This window comes from Doryrhamphus excisus, linkage group LG16, assembly GCF_037039965.1.
Source record: "Doryrhamphus excisus strain RoL-2023G ecotype Guam linkage group LG16, RoL_Dexc_Guam_v1.1, whole genome shotgun sequence".
Lineage (NCBI taxonomy): Eukaryota > Metazoa > Chordata > Actinopteri > Syngnathiformes > Syngnathidae > Doryrhamphus > Doryrhamphus excisus.
In genome coordinates, this window is record NC_136372.1 from 11,648,471 (window position 1) to 11,669,127 (window position 20,657).

A 20,657-nucleotide genomic window follows, 5' to 3' on the forward strand; every position below is an offset into this window, starting at 1 on the left:
ACTTCATACAAATGCAACAAACCTTGCGGGGCCTTCTTTCTGTGAGGTGACTACATTCTTGTTTAGTTGTATCCACCCACTGACCAATGAAATTGCAGGAAAGAAAATTGTTTGGAAGACGCGCATCTTCAAAATGGCATTGTCATTAATAAATGTAGCCAACAGATGTCGCCAAACATCGCTTTTGACCAGATAACCTTTATTGTCGGGCCTGATAACTGCGTATGTTGGTATTGATACGATATCAAGTAAACTTTTTTAATTAAAAAATGTCAAGCTCGTTACATGATTTTGTAAAAAATATAATAACACACAAACAACACAAACACATATTTGTGAAAATAAACCACACACGACAACTGATAAATATCCATGTTATGCTAGTATCGAGCCAATACGCTCCTTAGTATAACTGTTATCGATATTCGGATCGATCCACCCACCCCTAGTTAGCACAGTATAGATTAGCTTATTAAATAGCTTTATTTGGACATTGAATTATTGGATGCGTGGAATTATGCGTTTTTTTCATTAATGAGGCAAAAATATTCAGGAATGGCTGCTTTTAGGGCGAAACATAAGACAGAGCAGAAGAAGGAGAGAATGATGTAAAGATAAGGTCAATAAGAAGGGGATGGAGGGAAGCAGATGATGGGAGGGGGAGGAAGAAGAGGAGGAGGAGAAGGAGGAGGAGGAGCAGAAGCAGAAGAGAGGAAGGCAGTCGGTGTGTTTGGCCAGAAGGAGGACTCAGTAGCGCCAGACGAAGAGGGACAATGGACTGACCTCCCCCGCCGAACACAAGCGGATATCAAGGTATGGCCGCCTGAGCGAGTGTCAGACGGTGTGCCTGCTGTTTCAGCAAGGGGGCCATATTGGCCACGAAGAAGAAGGAAGGAAGCGGCGCGGCGCGGCGCGGCTCAGCAGACTCCCCAGCGGGGCCTGGCTCTTCTCTTAGCCCGCCTCCTGGTCCTAAACCGGCGCCGGTGACACGTTATTACTCGGTCAGTGTTTATGACACCGTTCATGATCTGGAACACACGAAGCTTTTCTTTCTATGACGCTTCGAGCTCCATTCGTGTTCTGTTTGGAACACATTTAGGGGATGCTAACATATTTATTGACATATTTCAAACAATAAATGCAGCCGATGGAAGCTCCATACAACACTAATGTTTTTTAGTGCAGTATTGTTATTTTTTATATTAATAGTCGACGCCAGGGTGGGAGTATTGCGTTTTTCAATTGAAGTTCGTAGCATGCATCGTCCACGCCAGCAAATGCTCTATCCAGCAGCAGCAGATGCTCACAGCGTGTTTGCCACAGTCAGTCCTTTTGCACAGGGCCAACAGGCCTGGTAGTTTTCCTCCACTTATGCAGGGATTGTGAATAGATAGTCATTGTGTGTTCAATAATGTCCCCTCTGTTAAATGATGTGATCTCCTATGAACAGTCAGCATATTAAAAGTCACAGCAAATGCACCAGAGGGCGTTTCTTATTTGTTGTTGACCCCATGCTGCTTGCTTGCATCAGTCTTTAGTGTCTAAGGGTGCGTTCACCCTCTAGTCCAGGGGTCTCAAATGTGGCCCGCAGGACACTAGTTTGAGGCTCCCGCCTTGATATGAAAGTTTAATGTTAGTGCGGCCCGCGCAAGTTTGATATGGATGCTGTATGGTATCATGTACCCAGAAAAAATTATTACGTTTGATTAATGTTCATGTTAAAGGTTAAATAACTGTTAATAGTTATCCTCCCTATCCGTGTGGAAGTGGTAATTTGTTGCCTATTTAAGTTTAAAGGAAATAACTTGAAGGCTACCGTTTAGGTCGCTAGCTCTCTAGTTCGCGAGTTAGCATGTGTCTCAAGACCCTGCAGTTGCGCAATATGTTGTAAATAAAAAGAGTATAAATGTGACTATAGTCGTGTTTTGTCATGTGCTTTGTAATTTTATTCTGAAAAAAATAATTTGTCTACCCACCAACTATATGTGGTTTCTTAAGTTTTTATTATTTGGTGTTTTATTATTATTATTATTATATTTATTTATTTATTACTGATTGATTGATTTTCTTTATTCTTGATTTGTTTATTTATTTTTCATCTTATTTTGTGTAGAAAAATAAAAAGTAAGATATTTGCGGCCCAGTCTCACCCAGACCCGAGCTCCAGTGGCCCCCAGGTAAATTGAGTTTGAGACCCCTGCCCTGGTCCGTTTCCTTTGATAGTACGGTTCGTTTGTTTGGAATGTGAACGCAGCCTACAGAACCCTAAACCGAGACGGCTTGAGGGTGCGTTTACATTTAATCGTTTGGTATTTTGGTGCGGAACAACAACTGCAGTGCAGTTTATATGAATGTGCCTTTCAGGGTACTGCAGTATTGCGTAAAAGAAGTATCGTAATATTTGGTGTTGGGTAGATATCACAAGATTTATGGTAGCGAAGCTGAATCTGGGGTCGATGAACTCAAATCGAACCTTACCACAATGTGTATCTTAGGGCTGTCAAGATAACATATTTTGCCGGTAATTGTGCTACAAATTATAGTCAAGAATCGATGTAATTCACATTTGAACCACTTGATGGTAGTCAAGTACATTGTTGAATTGTTGCATTTGTTTTGCAATGTAGCGAGCGACACCGTCTGTGAGCGTGCATCATTTTACACTGTTTTGTTTATACGAAGGCTCTGCTGCTCGAGCAACCCCATCGATATGTGAGAAAACTGTTTTCGGTATTCATGCACTCACCATGTTTAATCTGGTTAAAACCTAAATATTCCCAGACTGGTGCTACCGCTATCGCTACCACAGATTCTGTGCCTTCATGTTAGCGTTTGTCAGTGACCTCCATCTTCAGTCGGAACACACCTTTTCAGTCCTAAATGAAGACACACATTAAGATTCTAGAACATATACATAGTGGCGGCACGGCGGTCGAGGGGTTAGCGCGCAGACCTCACAGCTAGGAGACGAGGGTTCAATTCCACCCTCGGCCATCTTTGTGTGGAGTTTGCATGTTCTCCCCGTGCATGCGTGGGTTTTCTACGGGTACTCCGGTTTCCTCCCACATTCCAAAAACATGCTAGGTTAATTGGCGACTCCAAATTGTCCATAGGTATGAATGTGAGTGTGAATGGTTGTTTGTCTATATGTGCCCTGTGATTGGCTGGCGACCAGACCAGCTGTCTCGCCCGAAGACAGCTGGGATAGGCTCCAGCACCCCCGCAACCTTTGTGAGGAAAAAGCGGTAGAAAATGAATGAATGAATGAACATTTACATAGTGCTCTTGTCACAGTATGTACCCGAATGCATCTCCACATGTGTAATCTAGAAAAACACATGCTTGACAGTTAAATGTGTCGTATGGCCTGTTTTTATCCAATGGTTCAGGTCTAAACTGTTGTCTTTTCCAGTGTTTTGATGCACCTTTTTTAGGAACAGTCACAGAAAAATTGAGTGGAGCTACTCCGTGTTTTGACATTTACAAAATGGTCCGACATCTGCATGAATCATTTGGCGACTTCTCTAATGCAGTACACAGCACATTGTTGATGCAGCTTGCCTGATGTCTCGCTCTCAAACAAATGACAGGAAGTGACCCTAAGCCACAAAGGAGTATGGGTAGCGGACGACGTAGCTGAGTTGTTCTTGGACAATCGAGTGATGTGGAAAATGTAGTTTTGGCTCCCGCTGGTTTGCTTTTTTTTTCCAAGTATCCACATTGGCTCACTGAAGCTCACATGATCCCTGGATGAGAATCCACTAGTTTGTCAAGATAGGATCACAAGACGTGTGGTTGCACTGTGTGTGTGTGTGTGAGAATATCTTTAGCATCTTGTTTTCAAGGGTTGCCTCTGACAACTACAGTCTCATGCAGCGGCCATGTGTATTTATTTATTTATTTATTTATTTATGGAAGCCCGCAACAAATACACACATCATAATGGGATTGTAGCTTTTCATTCTGCGTTTTAACACACCTGGTCTAACTTGAGAATAAGAACACGTAGCAAGAGGGATCAAAAAAAGTCACAGGCGGCAGATCTAGCCAACAAACTCCAAACATAAATCCTTCAATCAATCGCTGAAATTTATTCAAATTCCCCTGTAAACGATTGACGAGTTAAAAGGAGTGTTCTTAAGCTGCGGAGAATGACTCAGACAGCATTAATAGGCACCCATTATCCAATAATGACATCCAGCTTGGTAGCCTATGACTATGATGGATATTCAGCATGGAGGATTTTGTTGTGGCATTGCTTGTTACTGCTGTTGGAAAATGTCTCTTCATCTTGTTGACATGAATTAAACTATTGGTTTAGGATGATAGTTGGTCTCCATATGGTTTTTATGTATCTCGACCGCAGGGGGAAACTAAACTTTTTTTGCTATATCTGTGTTTACTGATCTGAAACAAACGAATGTTATTATACTTTAATATGACTATGAAAGGAAGATTGTTGCTCTGCTAATGATGGGTTCGTCTTGAATAACTTGACTTCAAAGCTTGCCATTGTTTACACCAGGGGTGTCCAAAGGACATTTGTGGCCATTTTTAGTGGCCCTGGGCACATTTTAAAAATACATTTAACTCATTCAATACCAGCCGTTTTTCAAAAGCCGTTTGGATGATTTTGACTGATTTTTCAAGGCACACAGAATATTATATTCTCGGGCTATATAGACATGGTATACACCAAAAGATGGATTAGACTCTCATCTTTCTTCAGAAAAAAACGTTTGTTTCTATCTTTTTTCGTTCTTTAGTAATCAGCAGTAGAACATAGGTAAGTTTCAGTAAAATATCAGTTCTAAAACAGAAGCATTTAACACATATTTAGCTATTATGTATAAACAATGATGTCACAACATTCATTCATTTGTGCTGGTGCTGGAGCCTATCCCAGCTGTCTTCGGGCGAGACGCGGGGTACACCCTGGACTGGTCGCCAGCCAATCACAGGGCACATATAGACAAACAACCATTCACACTCACATTCATACCTATGGACAATTTGGAGTCGCCAATTAACCTAGCATGTTTTTGGAATGTGGGAGGAAACCGGAGTACCCGGAGAAAACCCACGCATGCACGGGGGAGAACATGCAAACTCCACACAGAGATGGCCGAGGGTCTCCTAGCTGTGAGGTCTGCGCGCTAACCACTCGACTGCCGTGCAGCCTGATGCTACAACATAAACAACACAAAAATGATTGTTTTACATAAAAATAAAGTTGTCTTTAAACAAATATAACACAACATTTGCAACTGTACACGTGTAAAATTTCCCTTTAATGCCTAACCTCCTTTGCGAGATGCATTTTTGCATGTATTTCTAGGGGAGAGATGCATGCCGAGGTGTTATAAAATGCACTTCTGCTACCCTGTGGCTGTTTTTTGTTTAGCTTAAAACGGCACCAAACATGATCTTTTCTATTGTGGAGTTGCATCATCAGTTAAGTTAAGTTAAACAAGAAAAGTAATGAAAACAACAAGGAAAATGGAAAAAGAGCAGTAATTTTACAAGAATAAAGTAGAAATATTAGAATAAAGTCATATTATTAATGTAATAAATTGTCAAAAATGTTATGAGCACAATGTGGTAATACTATATATTTTGAGAATAATTTTTGCAATATTAGTAACAATGTTGTAATTTTTGGAAAATTGCAATTATGTGATTTTACCGTGTACTATATGTGGGGATGCCAGTCAAAATTTTGATGACAATATCGTCAATGACTTTTAACATCGATCACATGACTCAGAAATTTGTTTGATGACCTGAAAATACTGAAGCTTCTCGGTGAACATGTTGAGTTAAATGTGTCCCCATTCAAAGTATTCAATGTGATGGAAAACATAAAAACAAAGTATATTAATAGTATTTTTCAAATTTAGTGACAAGTTTTATGACTTGAGACTTGACTTGGTCTTTACTTGAGACTTGAGATTAATGACTTGAGACTCACCCCTCTGCCATATGCAGTACCCCATATTTACACCTTAAAATGAAATTTGGAATGCTATTATGATATTATAATCATCAAAAGTGCTTGATTGAAGTACATTAGACAAAATAAAGTTCATACTAATGAACAAAATGCATAATGCAAAGTTATGATGTCATCTACTGCACAAGTCAGATATCAACAAACAGGTAGCACCCAAAAAATCTGTAGCAGTCCAAATGAAATAGTGGCGGGCCGCCACAGTGAATTGAATATATGGGAAACACAGATTTGGATGTCGTTACGTGGCCACCATACTTAAGTAACAAATAGAGGGAGGATGTACAACAAGTTCCATTGTTTTTGGTCTGTTAGTGAGAGTGTCAAATAATAAAATGTGACAGTTTTCACACCTCAGCTTTGAGGTGAGATTCTGGCAAAAAAAAACAAATAGTCAATTGGGAAAATGAGCATCATTCCATCCATTTTCTATGCCGGTCATCACTGGGGTGATGGGGGGTATGCTGGATCAAGAGGCGGGGTACACCCTAGACCAGGGGTCTCAAACTCAATTTACCTGGGGGCCACCGGAGCTAGGTTCTGGGTGAAGCCGGGCCGCATCAGGTTTTCAAAAAAAAAAGCCAAAACGCATTTATTAAAAACTGGAAAAAAAGTCAATAAAAAAACAATCTTCAATGCTTTTGCTTCTGCTATACCCTACACTTTTTCAGTACTTTGGTTCCGGTTTTCCACACCAAAATATCTGATAAAACATTCCACTGTTCTCAAATATTTTAATTTTTCTATACACAAATAAGATTAAAAAAATAAATAAACAAATTAAGACAATAAATCAATCAGTAATAAATAAGTAAAATAATAATAAAACAGCAAATAAGAAAAACGTAAGAAACCACATACAGTTGGTAGAGAAATAATTTTTTTCACATTCAAATGTACAGTATTAACAGTTATTTAACCTTTAACATGAACATTAATGAAACTTAATCATTTGACCCAATTAGCAAGTTAGCATCGTACTCAGTTCCATCTGGGAGCAGCGTCGTAACTTTAACAACATGTTTGATGAGATGCTTTATCTTGACGTGTATTTTCCGTTTTATTCCAAATCATTTCCTGCATTTATTTGTACCCAGCGTCATAAGCCTTTAGCTTCATTGCTTATCCAAAGCAAAACAGAGCGGGGTAACAGGGTAGGGTAACAGTATGGGTGGGGCAAAATCATGTTAATTGTGTCCGGTGTGCACACAGCTTTAAGCTGTCATTTCAACATTAATCTTTGGTATCAAGGTGGGGGGCCTCAAACTAGCGTCTAGCGGGCCGCATTTGGCCCGCGGGCCGCGAGTTTGAGACCCCTGCCCTAGACTAAGGATAAATAGACAAACAACTATTCACACTTCATCCATGACTATGGACAATTTAGTCTTTGATTAAGCTAACATAGGTGTATTTGGAATGTTACACAAGGATGCTAGCAAAGATGAGGCCCATTCCCTTAGAATATCCACAAAATAAGTTTTTTAGGTAGTATGTTTCTAGTTAAAATAATGAGGAAACTTGGCGTTTTCAAGCATGTCTGAATGAACAGACTTTAACCTTGTTAGATAAAGTGTTTCGTTGGTGGGAACATTCAGAAATTGCAGTGGGTGGCATTCCACCAAGAGGGAGAAGGTGTTAGCCTGTTTAGCTCGTCCTCGCACCCGATTTGTTTTGATAGGAAGGAAGCATTGTGTGTCTTTCTTTCATTTTATGTCGTTTTCAAAGAAGGAAGACTCCATGGCCTTCAGCGTGACTAGATTCAGCTGCCACCGGATATCTTTTGGTACACTACTAAGCACAGTATGAACTAGTAGTCACATTTTGCGCTAGTGGATTGTAATCACATTGTAAGTACAGCATTGGAATGAAAATGTGGAATTTCTCCTTTCATTAAGTCCCCATTCATTATTTTTGCCCTTTTTTAAAAATAAAATGCAAATGTTGACAGTGCCAATTTAACAATTTAAGCCACCGCTATAAAAGTTTTTAGTGTGGGAGTCCATTGTCAATGTAGCTTAGCCGTGCTAGCAAGTAAAAAGTACTAGCTTGCGTTGATAAACTCATTAATATGGTACAACTGACATATTTTTCAGTGCTGTGTTTGTAATAAAACATTATAGTACAGTAATCCCTCATTTATCATGGTTAATTGGTTTCTGACACAACCATAATTGAATTTCCACTTTTTTTTGAGTTAGAAAATTTAAAATACCTGTTTCCGACCTTCTAAATATGTTTTTTTTAAACATAATTAGATCCCTGTAGACATGAAATAGCACCCCTTTAGCATTGGGAGAGTTAATTGTTGTTGTTGTGGACTGTAGTACAGTCGAACCTCGGTTAGCATGTTTTTTTTTTTGTTAACATGGAAAATATCCGCCAAAATTTTGCGTACATTTTCCGGTTAGCGTACAATATGGTGCATGGCTTGTCGTATTCGTAAAACACTGCGTAAGTCTAACAATTTAAGCCACCGCTATAAAGGTTTAGTGTGGGAGTCCATTGTCAATGTAGCTTAGCCGTGCTAGCTTACTTTGCTGCATTCATATTTAAAGTAAAATATAATGCCTTGCGTTAATAAACTCATTAATATGGTACAACTGTTTTTTGTGCTGTGTTTGTAATAAAACATTATAGTACAGTAATCCCTCATTTATCATGGTTAATTGGTTCCTGACTCAACCATAATTGAATTTCCACTTTTATTTTTTGGAGTTAGAAAATTTAAAAAACCTGTTTCTGACATTATAAAAATGTTTTTTTAAACATAATTAGATCCCTGTGGACATGAAATAGCACCCCTTTAGCATTGGGAGAGTTAATTGTTGTTGTTCTGGACTCTCGTACAGTGGAACCTCGGTTAGCATGTTTTTTTTTCGTTAACATGGGAAATATCCGCCAAAATTTTGCGTACATTTTCCGGTTAGTGTACAATATGGTGCACGGCTTGTCGTGTTAGTAAAACACTGCGTAAGTCTAACAATTTAAGCCACCGCTATAAAGGTTTTTTGTGGGAGTCCATTGGCAATGTAGCTTAACCGCGCTAGCTTACTTTGCTGCATTCATATTTAAAGTAAAATATAATACCTTGCTTTAATAAACTAATTAATATGGTACGATTATTTTTTTGTGCTGTGTTTGTAATAAAACATTATAGTACAGTAATCCCTCATTTATCATGGTTAATTGGTTCCTGACTCAACCATAAGTGAATTTCTACTTTTTTTTTCGCGTTACAAAATTAAAAAAAACTGTTTCCGACCTTCTAAATATGTTTTTTTAAACATAATTAGATCCCTGTAGACATGAAATAGCACCCCTTTAGCATTGGGAGAGTTAATTGTTGTTTTTCTCGAATCTAGTACAGTCGAACCTCGGTTAGCATGTTTTTTTTTTTGGTTAACATGGAAAATATCCACCAAAATTTTGCGTACATTTTCCGGTTAGCGTACAATATGGTGCATGGCTTGTCGTGTTAGTAAAACACTGCGTGAGTCTAACAATTTAAGCCACCGCTATAAAGGTTTAGCGTGAGAGTCCATTGGCAATGTAGCTTAGCCGTGCTAGCTTACTTTGCTGCATTCATATTTAACCTCGGTTAGCATGTTTTTTTTTTGGTTAACATGGAAAATATTTTTTTGTATAATTTTGCTTACATTTTCCGGTTAGCGTACAATATGGTGCACGGCTTGTCGTGTTAGTAAAACACTGCTTGAGTCTAAATGTGTCATGTATTTTTTTGTTTTTAGCACAAAAACACCTGTTAGCATTCTTAGCTGGCTAACAAAATGGCAGTATGGATGGAAATACTGTGACAATGTGATATGCACAGTATGTATATAAAAGCTAAATGATCCTGCAAGCAAAATGTGTTAAAAGTTTTCCCTTTATCTGTCATTTTTAATAATTTTTTTGTGGTAAAATGTTCAAATTTCACCAAAAATATTGTTGACTTCTACATACTGTGAATCATTTTACATTTGTTTGTGTTTTATACGACATCATCAATCAATTAGTCATCAAAATTCATGATTTTGTCATAGAGGATTAAAAAAAATCATCATATTTTGATATTTGTTATCCAATATAAATTTTTTTTCATTAGTTTTCCATGTACTTTGTCTTGTTTTTAAGATTATTTGTGACATTATTTATTCTAGCCCTTGAGTAACAAGCCTACCTTCAAAAACAAAGAACTCCAAAATGAACGGCACATAAGTTAATCCTCCATTCCTTTTCTTTCTCTTGTCGTCTGACAGCTCATGTTCTCCAGACATGCTGCTACCTTCATCTCCATTAACCTGCTGTTCACCTGGTGGCATTTGAATGATCAAACATGATGAAGACAGAACCCTCGTCGACCACGGGGGACAACGGGTCCTCCGGTGGGAACAGTGGGGGAAGCGGCAGCTCCAATCTACGGAGCGCCTCGCCACATCGCAACGCGTACGAGGCTGGGCTGGCGGCGCTGAAGAAAGCCACTGATCACCTCAACGGAGGCTATGACCCCGCCTCCAAGCCGGCACCCCTTCCTCGGCCGACCGGGAGGGGTCGCAAATACGGCTCAAATGTTCACCGCATCAAAAACATGTTCATGCAGATGCAGTCTCCAGGGGATGACGAAGAAGGAGACAAAATGATTGGTAAAGAACATCTTCGTTCACAAGTTATGGAATTTCTGGTGCCGACTAGCTTCACAGCTAACCATCCTCTCATTGGCAGAAAAAGATCAGGCGGTAAAACTCTCCCTGCCAAGGGCGTCCAGCCTCAACGAGAATGTTGACCACAGCGCCTTGCTCAAACTCGGAGGCACCGTTTCAGAGAGGGTTAACCGCTTTGACACCAAGGCAGATGGAGAAACCGGGAGCGCTGCTGCAGGATTGTCCAAACTCCAGGCGACCAGGCGGATTTTTGAACAACGAACGCTACAGGTCAGAGTTTAAAATGCTGTGCTTAGGTTTGATAGGATGTGGAAGTGTCACATCAGGAGGTTGGTGTGCTTTGAGAATATCCCTGGTGGTTTGCATTTTAGTCGGGTACAAGAACTTGCATCTTGGGATGCAGATTTACTATGTAAACAAGTAGTTTATTTATTTTATGTAAGTGTGCACTGATTGAAAAAATAATGTACATGTTCTGGTGCATGTAAAACAGGGGTGGGCAAATATTTTGACTCGTGTGCTGCATTGAGTTAACAAAATTGTCCGGGGGGGGCAGAACATATATTTAACACACACACACTATTTATGGTTATAATTTTCCTTGAATTATTTGTCTAATTTTATCTGTAAAAGTGTTATACTGGCAGCACGGCGGGCTAGTGGTTAGCACGCAGACCTCACAGACTTCGGACCAGGGTTCGATTCCACCCTCGGCCATCTCTGTGTGGAGTTTGCATGTTCTCCCCGTGCATGCGTGGGTTTTCTCCGGGTACTCCGGTTTCCTCCCACATTCCAAAAACATGCTAGGTTAATTGGCGACTCCAAATTGTCCATAGGTATGAATGTGAGTGTGAATGGTTGTTTGTCTATATGTGCCCTGTGATTGGCTGGCGACCAGTCCGGGGTGTACCCCGCCTCTCGCCCGAAGACAGCTGGGATAGGCTCCAGCACCCCCTGCGACCCTCGTGAGGAAAAGCACTTTAAACATCACACCACATCAAACTATGTAATTTAATTTTACAGTTTTTTTTTTTTTTTTTTACTAAATAAGACATCCGACTTGCAAGTCATGTTGCCAGTTTTTTGTTAAAAGTTGAAATACTTAGAAAGCAACTGGCAGGCCGGAATCAAACACTTTGTGGGCTGCATTTGGCCCCCGAGCCGTAGTTTGCCCACCCCTGATGTAAGAGTCCACTATATTGTCGCTGGTGGTGCCCAGCATGCTTTGCGGGCACATGGTGAATAACAGTTTAGTTGAATAGAATGGTGGTTCATTGTTATTATTGTTATTGTTCATTATTATTGTGTGTATTACCTGTTTAATGTTACTTTTCGCTTCGCATCGTGATGACCCTGTGTCCATCGCTTGAGTATCATTCAGTACCACACATTTTTCAAAAGACAGTACCAGCCATTTTGGAGGATTTTTCAAGAGTAGTTTTTTAGATCTTTTTCCGTTTTCAACACAATATCAATTCAAGCATAACTTTCATTTTGACATTAATTTAGCTATACTCATAATATCTATGCCACAACATTGCTCTCTGGTTCTACCATATCTTACTTATTGTGTGGAAATATGGGGTAATAACTATAAAAGCAATCTTCACTCGCTAAATGTACTGCAAAAAAGGTCGGTAAGGATAATTCATAATGCCGCCTACAGAGAACATACTAACTCCTTATGTCTAAAATCACAAATACTTAAACTTGCTGATATAGTTCATCTTCAAACAGCTAAAATAATGCATAAGGCTAAAAATAACCAATTAGCTAAAAATGTAATCCAATACTTCTCTACAAGAGAGGAGAAATATGATCTCAGGGAAGAACTACATTTGAAACACTTATATGCTAGGACTATGTTAAAAAGCCATAGCATTTCAGTATGTGGAATCAAACTATGGAATGGATTGAGTAAGGACCTCAAACAATGCACAACGATGAGCCAATTCAAGAAACAATACAAGCAGTTGATGTTTGCTAAATACAAGGATGAAGAGTCTTGAACCAGTCATGATGTGCTATATATATCACTATATTGACACTTACTATGGTACCCATTATGTCATTGTATGGTTATATCACCTCATACTTCGGTACGTGACAAAAAAAAAATAAAAATAAAAATTTTTTAAATAAATAAAAATTTGTAAAATAATTTTAAATTAATTAATTAAAATTAAAAACATGTTAAAAAAATCTTTAGAAAGGCAGGAAGTTAACCCACATTATTCAACACTATTCACTACCCATTTTGTCAGTGTATGGTCATATCACCTCGTACTCAGGTATAAAAAATGAAAAAAATAAAAAATAAAATAAAATAAAAAAAATTTATGGGATTATGGGATGCACTCAATTGTAATCTGATGCATGTTGAAATGAAATAAAACCATTACCATTACCATTGCCATTACCATTACCATTACCATTACCATTACCATTACCATTACAACATGAACAACACAGAAAATTGTTGTTTTACATTAAACAATTTCCTTCCAAATATAATACCGTCAACTATTTACAAATTTGGAACTGAACTGTGTGTGTACACGCTTTAGCATTTCCCTTCCATGCATAGCCTTCTGCACGCTACACTCCATTTCCTTTTCCACTTGGAATGCTTTAATACACGGAAAAGAGCCATGCCAATGTATTTTGTTCTTCCAGGAGAAGCAAGCTGCCACCAACAGGATTTTGCTGAAGAAGGAGCGAGCGTCTGGATTCCAGGACAGTCGCCTGGACGTAGTTGCACGTTTTAATGGTTCCACAGAGGCTTTGGACCGATTGGATGACCCCCCAATTCCCGCTCCCGCTCCCGTTCCTGCCGCTGCAGCTGCTTTTGGGCCTGGTGAGGCCGTCAGCCCCACCGTGAGCCAACTCAGTGCCGTGTTTGAGAAGGCTGACCTGCAAAACAATCTCTACCTCCCCAACCGTCGGTCAAGACCTGCCCCAGCACCAAAGCCAAAGCTTCCAGCCAAAGCAGGGGCCTCCAGCAGCCAGGTGAGACCATTTGCTTGTCTTATTATATCATAATTATTATCCAAACATTTTCATTTGGAGTGTGAAGTACACGCGAACCTTATCATTTGTCTGATTCTCTCCTAGACAAAAGAGCCTCATCCGAGTAAGGAGGTCTCAGAGGAGGTGACAGCAGGAACTGTGACCAGCCAGGCAACAAAGACTGAAGTGCCAGATCCACTTCCACACAGGAGCATAGAAGGAGAGGTGGTCAGTGAGGAGAAGGACAAACATGGACATTCAGGAGATCTGCTCTCCAGCTCATTATCGTCCACTTTGGCTGCCGCTTCGTCTTCATCTATTTCTGAGGCTAAACCGGAGTCCGAGTCCCAGTCCGGGTCGACTGAAGACAGGGGCTCAAGTACGGTGGATGTGTCTGGCTGCTGCAGGGGGGACTCTGACGTTGGAGCCAGGTTGGTGCAAGCTGAGGTTCATGCAACACTTGAAAATGGAGAAAAAGAGCCACCGGTGTTTGAAGTGACGCCTGCCGACTCTGAGACAAGGCATGATGAGGAGAACGACGACGATGGCTCGAGGAAGGAGGATTACTCCGAGGGGGATCTAGTGGATGTCAGTGCCTACAGCGGCCTCGGTGAGGACGACTCTGGGGGAAGCCAGCTGGACGATGACGAGGATGAGGAAGACGATGAAGCGTATATACCGGAAAGCAGCTGCACAGAAATTGCTGGGCTTCCGGAGGAGGAGGAGCCAGCACCGGCCAATAGAAAGATCCGCTTCAGCACTGAGCCAATTAAGGTGAGTTTTCATCTTCTGTATCCAGCATTCATTCCTTACTGGGGTATGTGCTCAAAATACATGTCTGGAGTGTGGAAGTGGTTAAATTGGTCGGTTAAAGTGATGGCCATTTGAGCACTTAATTGGTAGTGAAAATTATTGTTGTTATTTTTTAAAACTCTAAACATCAGTATATTCACATACGCGTTTTGATTTATATATCTACAGTGTCGAGAAAAACACGCCACACACACACCACAACGAGTCAATCTCGTGAATTGTTTTGGCTTAGTTTTTACACCGGATGCTCATTGTTCTGCAACCGTGGCCAGGAATCAAACTCATGCCCTCCCCCATGAAAGATATGTATGTATATGCTAATACACCACCAGGCGTAATGAATGTATTTCTAATCAACTGAAACTTAACTGGGGCTGCACGGCGGTCGAGTGGTTAGCGCGTGGACCTGACAGCTAGGAGACCAGGGTTCAATTCCGCCCTCGGCCATCTCTGTGTGGAGTTTGCATGTTCTCCCCGTGCATGCGTGGGTTTTCTCCGGGTACTCCGGTTTCCTCCCACATTCCAAAAACATGCTAGGTTAATTGGTGACTCCAAATTGTCCATAGGTATGAATGTGAGTGTGAATGGTTGTTTGTCTATATGTGCCCTGTGATTGGCTGGCCACCAGTCCAGGGTGTACCCCGCCTCTCGCCCAAAGACAGCTAGGATAGGCTCCAGCACCCCCGCGAATGAATGAATGAATACAACTTAACTGTTAAAGAAAAGTTTGTTTTATCATTTATTGTAATACACACACACAGAATCCATCCATCCATTTCCTATACCGCTTATCCTCATTAGGGTCGCCGAGGTATGCTGGAGCCTATCCCAGCTGAGTTAAGACGAGAGGCGGGGTACACACACAGAATGTAATGAAGTTATTTTGAATTATGGGATGGATTAAGGGAATGCCCTGAAAGTCTGTGTTTGTCTGGAGTAACGTAGAGATTCACTGAAGTGTTTTATCCTTGTCATCTCACACACACACACATACACACTCACACACTCACACACATATGCCGCAACTCAGTCAGCTGATTCACCGGGTTGCGAAACATGTCTTAACGTGCCATGGCGCACACACCGACATCATACTTCCTCATTGAAAGTGACTGAATAGATTTGGCTGAGAAAAGATGACTAGAATTCAAGAAGAATGGGCTTGTTGTTTTGATTAATGCTTTAGAACCTTCAGTTTGTTTGTTTTCTTAAGGAAAAAGAGCACAGCTGGATGGAATTGGTTTGACGGATCATCTTGCCATGCCATGTTCTCATCGGGGTGGCTGAGTGTATTTAGTCATTTGGAGGCCGAAGGCAAACCTAGTCCTTGGGGCCCTCCACATCCTTATTTTTACATTTTTTTACATGTTTACATTGTTTACATATATTTTTTACATATTTTTTTACATTTTTTACATATTTTTTTTTACATATTTCACATTGTTGTTACAATTTTTCATATTTATTACATGTTTTTACATTCTTGTTTACATGTTTTTTACATTCTTTTTTTTACATATTTTACGTATTTTTACATATTTTTACATGTTTTTTACATTCTTTTTTGCATGTTTTTTACATTCTTTTTTTACATGTTTTTTGCATATTTTATTACACATTTTTTACATTCTTTTTTACATATTTTGTACTTATTTTTACTTTTGTCATATTTTACATATTTTTTACACGTTTACATATATTTTTACATATTTTTTTAAACATATTTTTACATATTTTTCTACACATTTTTTGCACATTTTTTACACATTTCTACATATTTTTTTACATATTTTTTACATATTTTTTTTACATATTTTTTACATTTTTTTTTACATTTTTTACATATTTTTACATTTACATTAAATGTGAGTATGTAATTTAGGACATTTTTTTCCTGCTTTTGAAATCAATTGAAGTCAGCCCAAAAAAAAAAGTATTTGAAATAGTCATGTTTATAATCTTCTTTGTGCTGCGATTGGCTGGCGACCAGTCCAGGGTGTACCCTGCTTCTCACCCAAAGTCAGCTGGGATAGGCTCCAGCATATCTCTGCAACCCTAGTGAGGATAAGCGGCATAGAAAAAAAGTCCTTAAAATCCATCCATCCATTTTCCTCAGCTTATTCGGGTCCAAGTTGCATTGACAGCAGTCTCAGTTGGGAAGCCCAGAATTCCCATTCCCCATCCACGTTCTCCAGCTCCACCGGGAGGACACCAAAGAGTTCCCATGCCAGAAAAATTGCCCGGTAAATTATGCGAACCAGGCTGCTGCTCCAGTTGTACAAGGATGGAATGGCACATACTGGAGCGTCACCAATCCCGGTTGAATGCCTTTTCCAAGTCCACCAAGCACATATAGACCAGTTGGGCATACTTCCATATACTCTCCAGTATCCTTGTGAGGGTGTAGAGCTGGTCCAGTGTTCCGTGTACTGGGATGAAAACTACATTGCGCCTCCTGTCCAACAGTAGTTCCCTTCTGTCCAGCACCCTGGAATAGACTGTTTGGAACACACCATCCGGTCACCCTTCTTGAAAAGAGAGACCACCATCCTGGTCTGTCAATCCAAGGATACTGTTTCTGACTTCCACCCAATGTTGATGAGACGTGCCAGCCAAGACAGTCCCTCAACATCCAGAGCCTTGAGAAATTCAGTACCAAACTCATCCACCCCCAGAGCTTTGTCACTGTAGAGTGTTTTGACCACCCCAGATACCTCAGCTAGGTGACTGAGGTGACGGTCCGAGTACGTGTCCTCTGACTCTGCTTCCTCTATGGAAGTTCTGTCCAATCCCTTAAATTGGGGGATTTCACTGAACCGTGTGGCGATCGGAACACCAATATGAACGTCTTTTGCGCGGTGAGGTGTTCATACGCACATGTAATTGTGAGGATTTTTATTCACATACCCCCCTATTATACTTGCACACGTACCCCACTTTTGGGAACCTACATGTACTGCATTTTCCTCGGCTGACACTGACACTAGAGGTGTTTCTCTTTTGTACATTTGTTGACACCTTCGGTAGTTTTGATGAAAAGTGTTTTCCTTCCCTCCGGTGTATCGGAGCCCCCCCTCTGGTGGACACAGGTATTGCAGTGCCTTGCTGCAATGCATGATGAAAAGAAGTTAAAATAGTTCATTCATTCATTCATTTTCTACCGCTTTTCCTCACAAGGGTCGCGGGGGTGCTGGAGCCTATCCCAGCTGTCTTCGGGTGAGAGGCGGGGTACACCCTGGACTGGTCGCCAGCCAATCACAGGGCACATATAGACAAACAACCATTAACACTCACATTCATACCTATGGACAATTTGGAGTCGCCAATTAACCTAGCATGTTTTTGGAATGTGGGAGGAAACCGGAGTACCCGGAGAAAACCCACGCATGCACGGGGAGAACATGCAAACTCCACACAGAGATCGCCAAGGGTGGAATTGAACACTGGTCTCCTAGCTGTGAGGTCTGCGCGCCCGTTAAAATAGTTGTTTTCTAAATTGTTGTTTTCTAAATACTTGTCTTGTATATTTCTTTGCTACCTTTTAATTGTTAAGTTGCCGTGTGATGATTTTAGCGTTCTTCCTAATATAACACTGTGAGTTACATTGAGCTCCTGCGATTTCCAATGGCTTGATTTTTCTCACAGCTCATGGATGGCTCCTGTCGAATAAAAAAAAAAGAGCTCCCTGGTCCTCACGGATTTAAATTTTGTGGTTGCGGCTTAAACACCAGGATTAAACACCAGCAAGGTTACTGTTGCAGCGACACATCATCAGTAGAGTAAAACTAAACCCAGCTCATGTCTTTTTGGCCTGGGGAAGCTGATGTTACAGTAGCTGAAGTGCATCTGCTATTTTTTAAAACCTAAGCGACAATATGACTTAAAGTGTAATGACATGTTATTACATATGCGGTTGTTTTTTTTGACTGCCGCTTTGACTTGACCTTTACAACCACTCGTGTCCTTCTGTTCTTTTTTTTCTGTCCGTGTTCTCTCACTATGAATAATGTACTTCGCTGTAGATAGCTCATTTGCCGTCATAACAAAATGAAGAAATAAAACTACATGTTCATATTTAAGTCATCCACGATGACCAGACATTGCTAATCATGTCCTCTTTACGTGACCTTGATGATTTTTTTCTTTTACCTCCATCAGCATGCATTCTTCCATTTTGCCTGATTCTCGTTAAATTCCACGGGTCCCTAAATGTAGAAGCTGTGTACTGTGATTGTGTGGAATCCCATGCACTGTTGACTGGCAGTCATTGGCCAATCCACACTAAATGTCAGCAATTACAGGCAGCACCATTGTTGCCCAATCTACTTGCAGACACCGGTTAGTTGCAAACTCGCAAACTAGAGAGCTAGCGACCTAAAAGGTAGCCTCCAAGTTATTTCCTTTAAACTTAAATAGCCAAAAACTTACCACTTCCACACAAAATAGGGAGGATAACTATTCACAGTTATTTAACCTTTAACATGAACATTAATCAAACGTAATATTTTTTTCTGGGTACATGATACCATACAGTATCCATATCAGACTTACGCAGGCCACACTAACATTAAACTTTCATATCGAGGCGTGTGTTTGAGACCCCTGTCATACACAGATTTCAAATGCTCTAACTACAAAAACATTTGATTTCTAAATAAGAAAACCTACTTTGCGAAAAATCACAGTCGGGTTGGAACAAATGAACCACGCTAAATGAGTGATCACTATAATAGTACACTAACAAACTTTGTGCAGTTCTGAATTAGAATGATAATGAGAGAGTGAAGAGTACATATGTAGAAGAGACTGTGAGACAACTACCGAAAGGAGGAACACTTTCCTGCATGTCCCTTCAACTCTGATACACTTGTGGTTACGTGTGCTGAATGGTGAACAAGGTTACCCCTGTGAGTCTGAGAAAAGCAGTTGGAATGTGGCTGGGTGTGTTTGTTTTTAGTTGAAAGCACACAACTACACTCACTCACTGACACACACACACACACACACACACACAATCATATAGTGGAAAACAGTTACAATTCTAAAGATGTCACATGACTGAATGCATCTATTTTAGTTTTTTTCTACAAGATGCATTCTAGTTATAATTACGTAAAAGAGAAAACTCCATGAAAACAGAATAGTCAAAAGGATCACTGAGTGAATCCGTATATTCACAGGCAGATTAGCGGTGGAGAAAATGTGCAACGGGGCTGAGACCCATTACCTCAAACGTATAATTTTACGTGAAAATGACAAAATCCCTGATCATTTGAAACAATACATTGTGACATGTGGACTGCTGTCTAGAAACAAGGGTCAAATCCAATAACCAAGGGAAAGTTTAAGTGATGTCCTGTTCATCATAATTAATTGATTCCAAACCATTAAATATTAATAAACATAATATTTTTATATTTACAGTATAAAAAAATAACATTATGACTTTAGAAATATGTTTTCTATCATTATTAGAGCCCTATAGACGTGAAATAACACCCCTATGGTCAACTTTACACTCTTATTGTTCTTTGTTTACATCATATTGCTAACGCACAGGTTAGGGCATCACTGCAAGGACACAAGAGATGGCCACGGCTTTAAGCATAGCATGCAAGCGAGCTAACTAGCCTCCAATTTATTTATTCTAAACTTAAGAAAGGTTTTGAAACGGCGTGGGGAAGAAGGAAGGAAGTAGCCAAAAACCTACCACTTCCGCACGGAATGGGAGGAGAACACCTTGTTTACTTCAAGGACAAAAGAAGTAGCTAAAAACCTACCACTTCCGCACGGAATGGGAGGAGAACACCTTGTTCACTTCAAGGACAAAGGAAGTAGCCAAAAACCTACCACTTCCACACGGAATGGGAGGAGAACACCTTGTTTACTTCAAGGACAAAAGAAGTAGCTAAAAACCTACCACTTCCGCACGGAATGGGAGGAGAACACCTTGTTCACTTCAAGGACAAAGGAAGTAGCCAAAAACTTACCACTTCCACATGGAATGGGAGGAGAACACCTTGTTCACTTCAAGGACAAAGGAAGTAGCCAAAAACCTACCACTTCCGCACGGAATGGGAGGAGAACACCTTGTTCACTTCAAGGACAAAGGGAGTAGCCAAAAACTTACCACTTCCACATGGAATGGGAGGAGAACACCTTGT

General features: G+C 40.3%; 1 protein-coding gene across 2 annotated transcripts in view; it reads left to right on the forward strand.

The window, feature by feature from the left end:
- The first annotated feature begins 678 nt into the window (after positions 1-678).
- Positions 679-20,657, forward strand: part of LOC131102819 (neurabin-2-like) — a 39,168-nt gene continuing 19,189 nt past the window's right edge. Inside the window, exons 1-5 of one of the 2 annotated variants that reach the window (XM_058048382.2) lie at positions 679-813; positions 10,270-10,653; positions 10,733-10,941; positions 13,348-13,680; positions 13,786-14,454. In XM_058048382.2, coding sequence (XP_057904365.2) covers positions 10,347-10,653; positions 10,733-10,941; positions 13,348-13,680; positions 13,786-14,454 — 1,518 coding nt within the window. In that variant the 5' untranslated portion in view covers positions 679-813; positions 10,270-10,346. The other variant, XM_058048383.2, reaches the window with a different exon arrangement.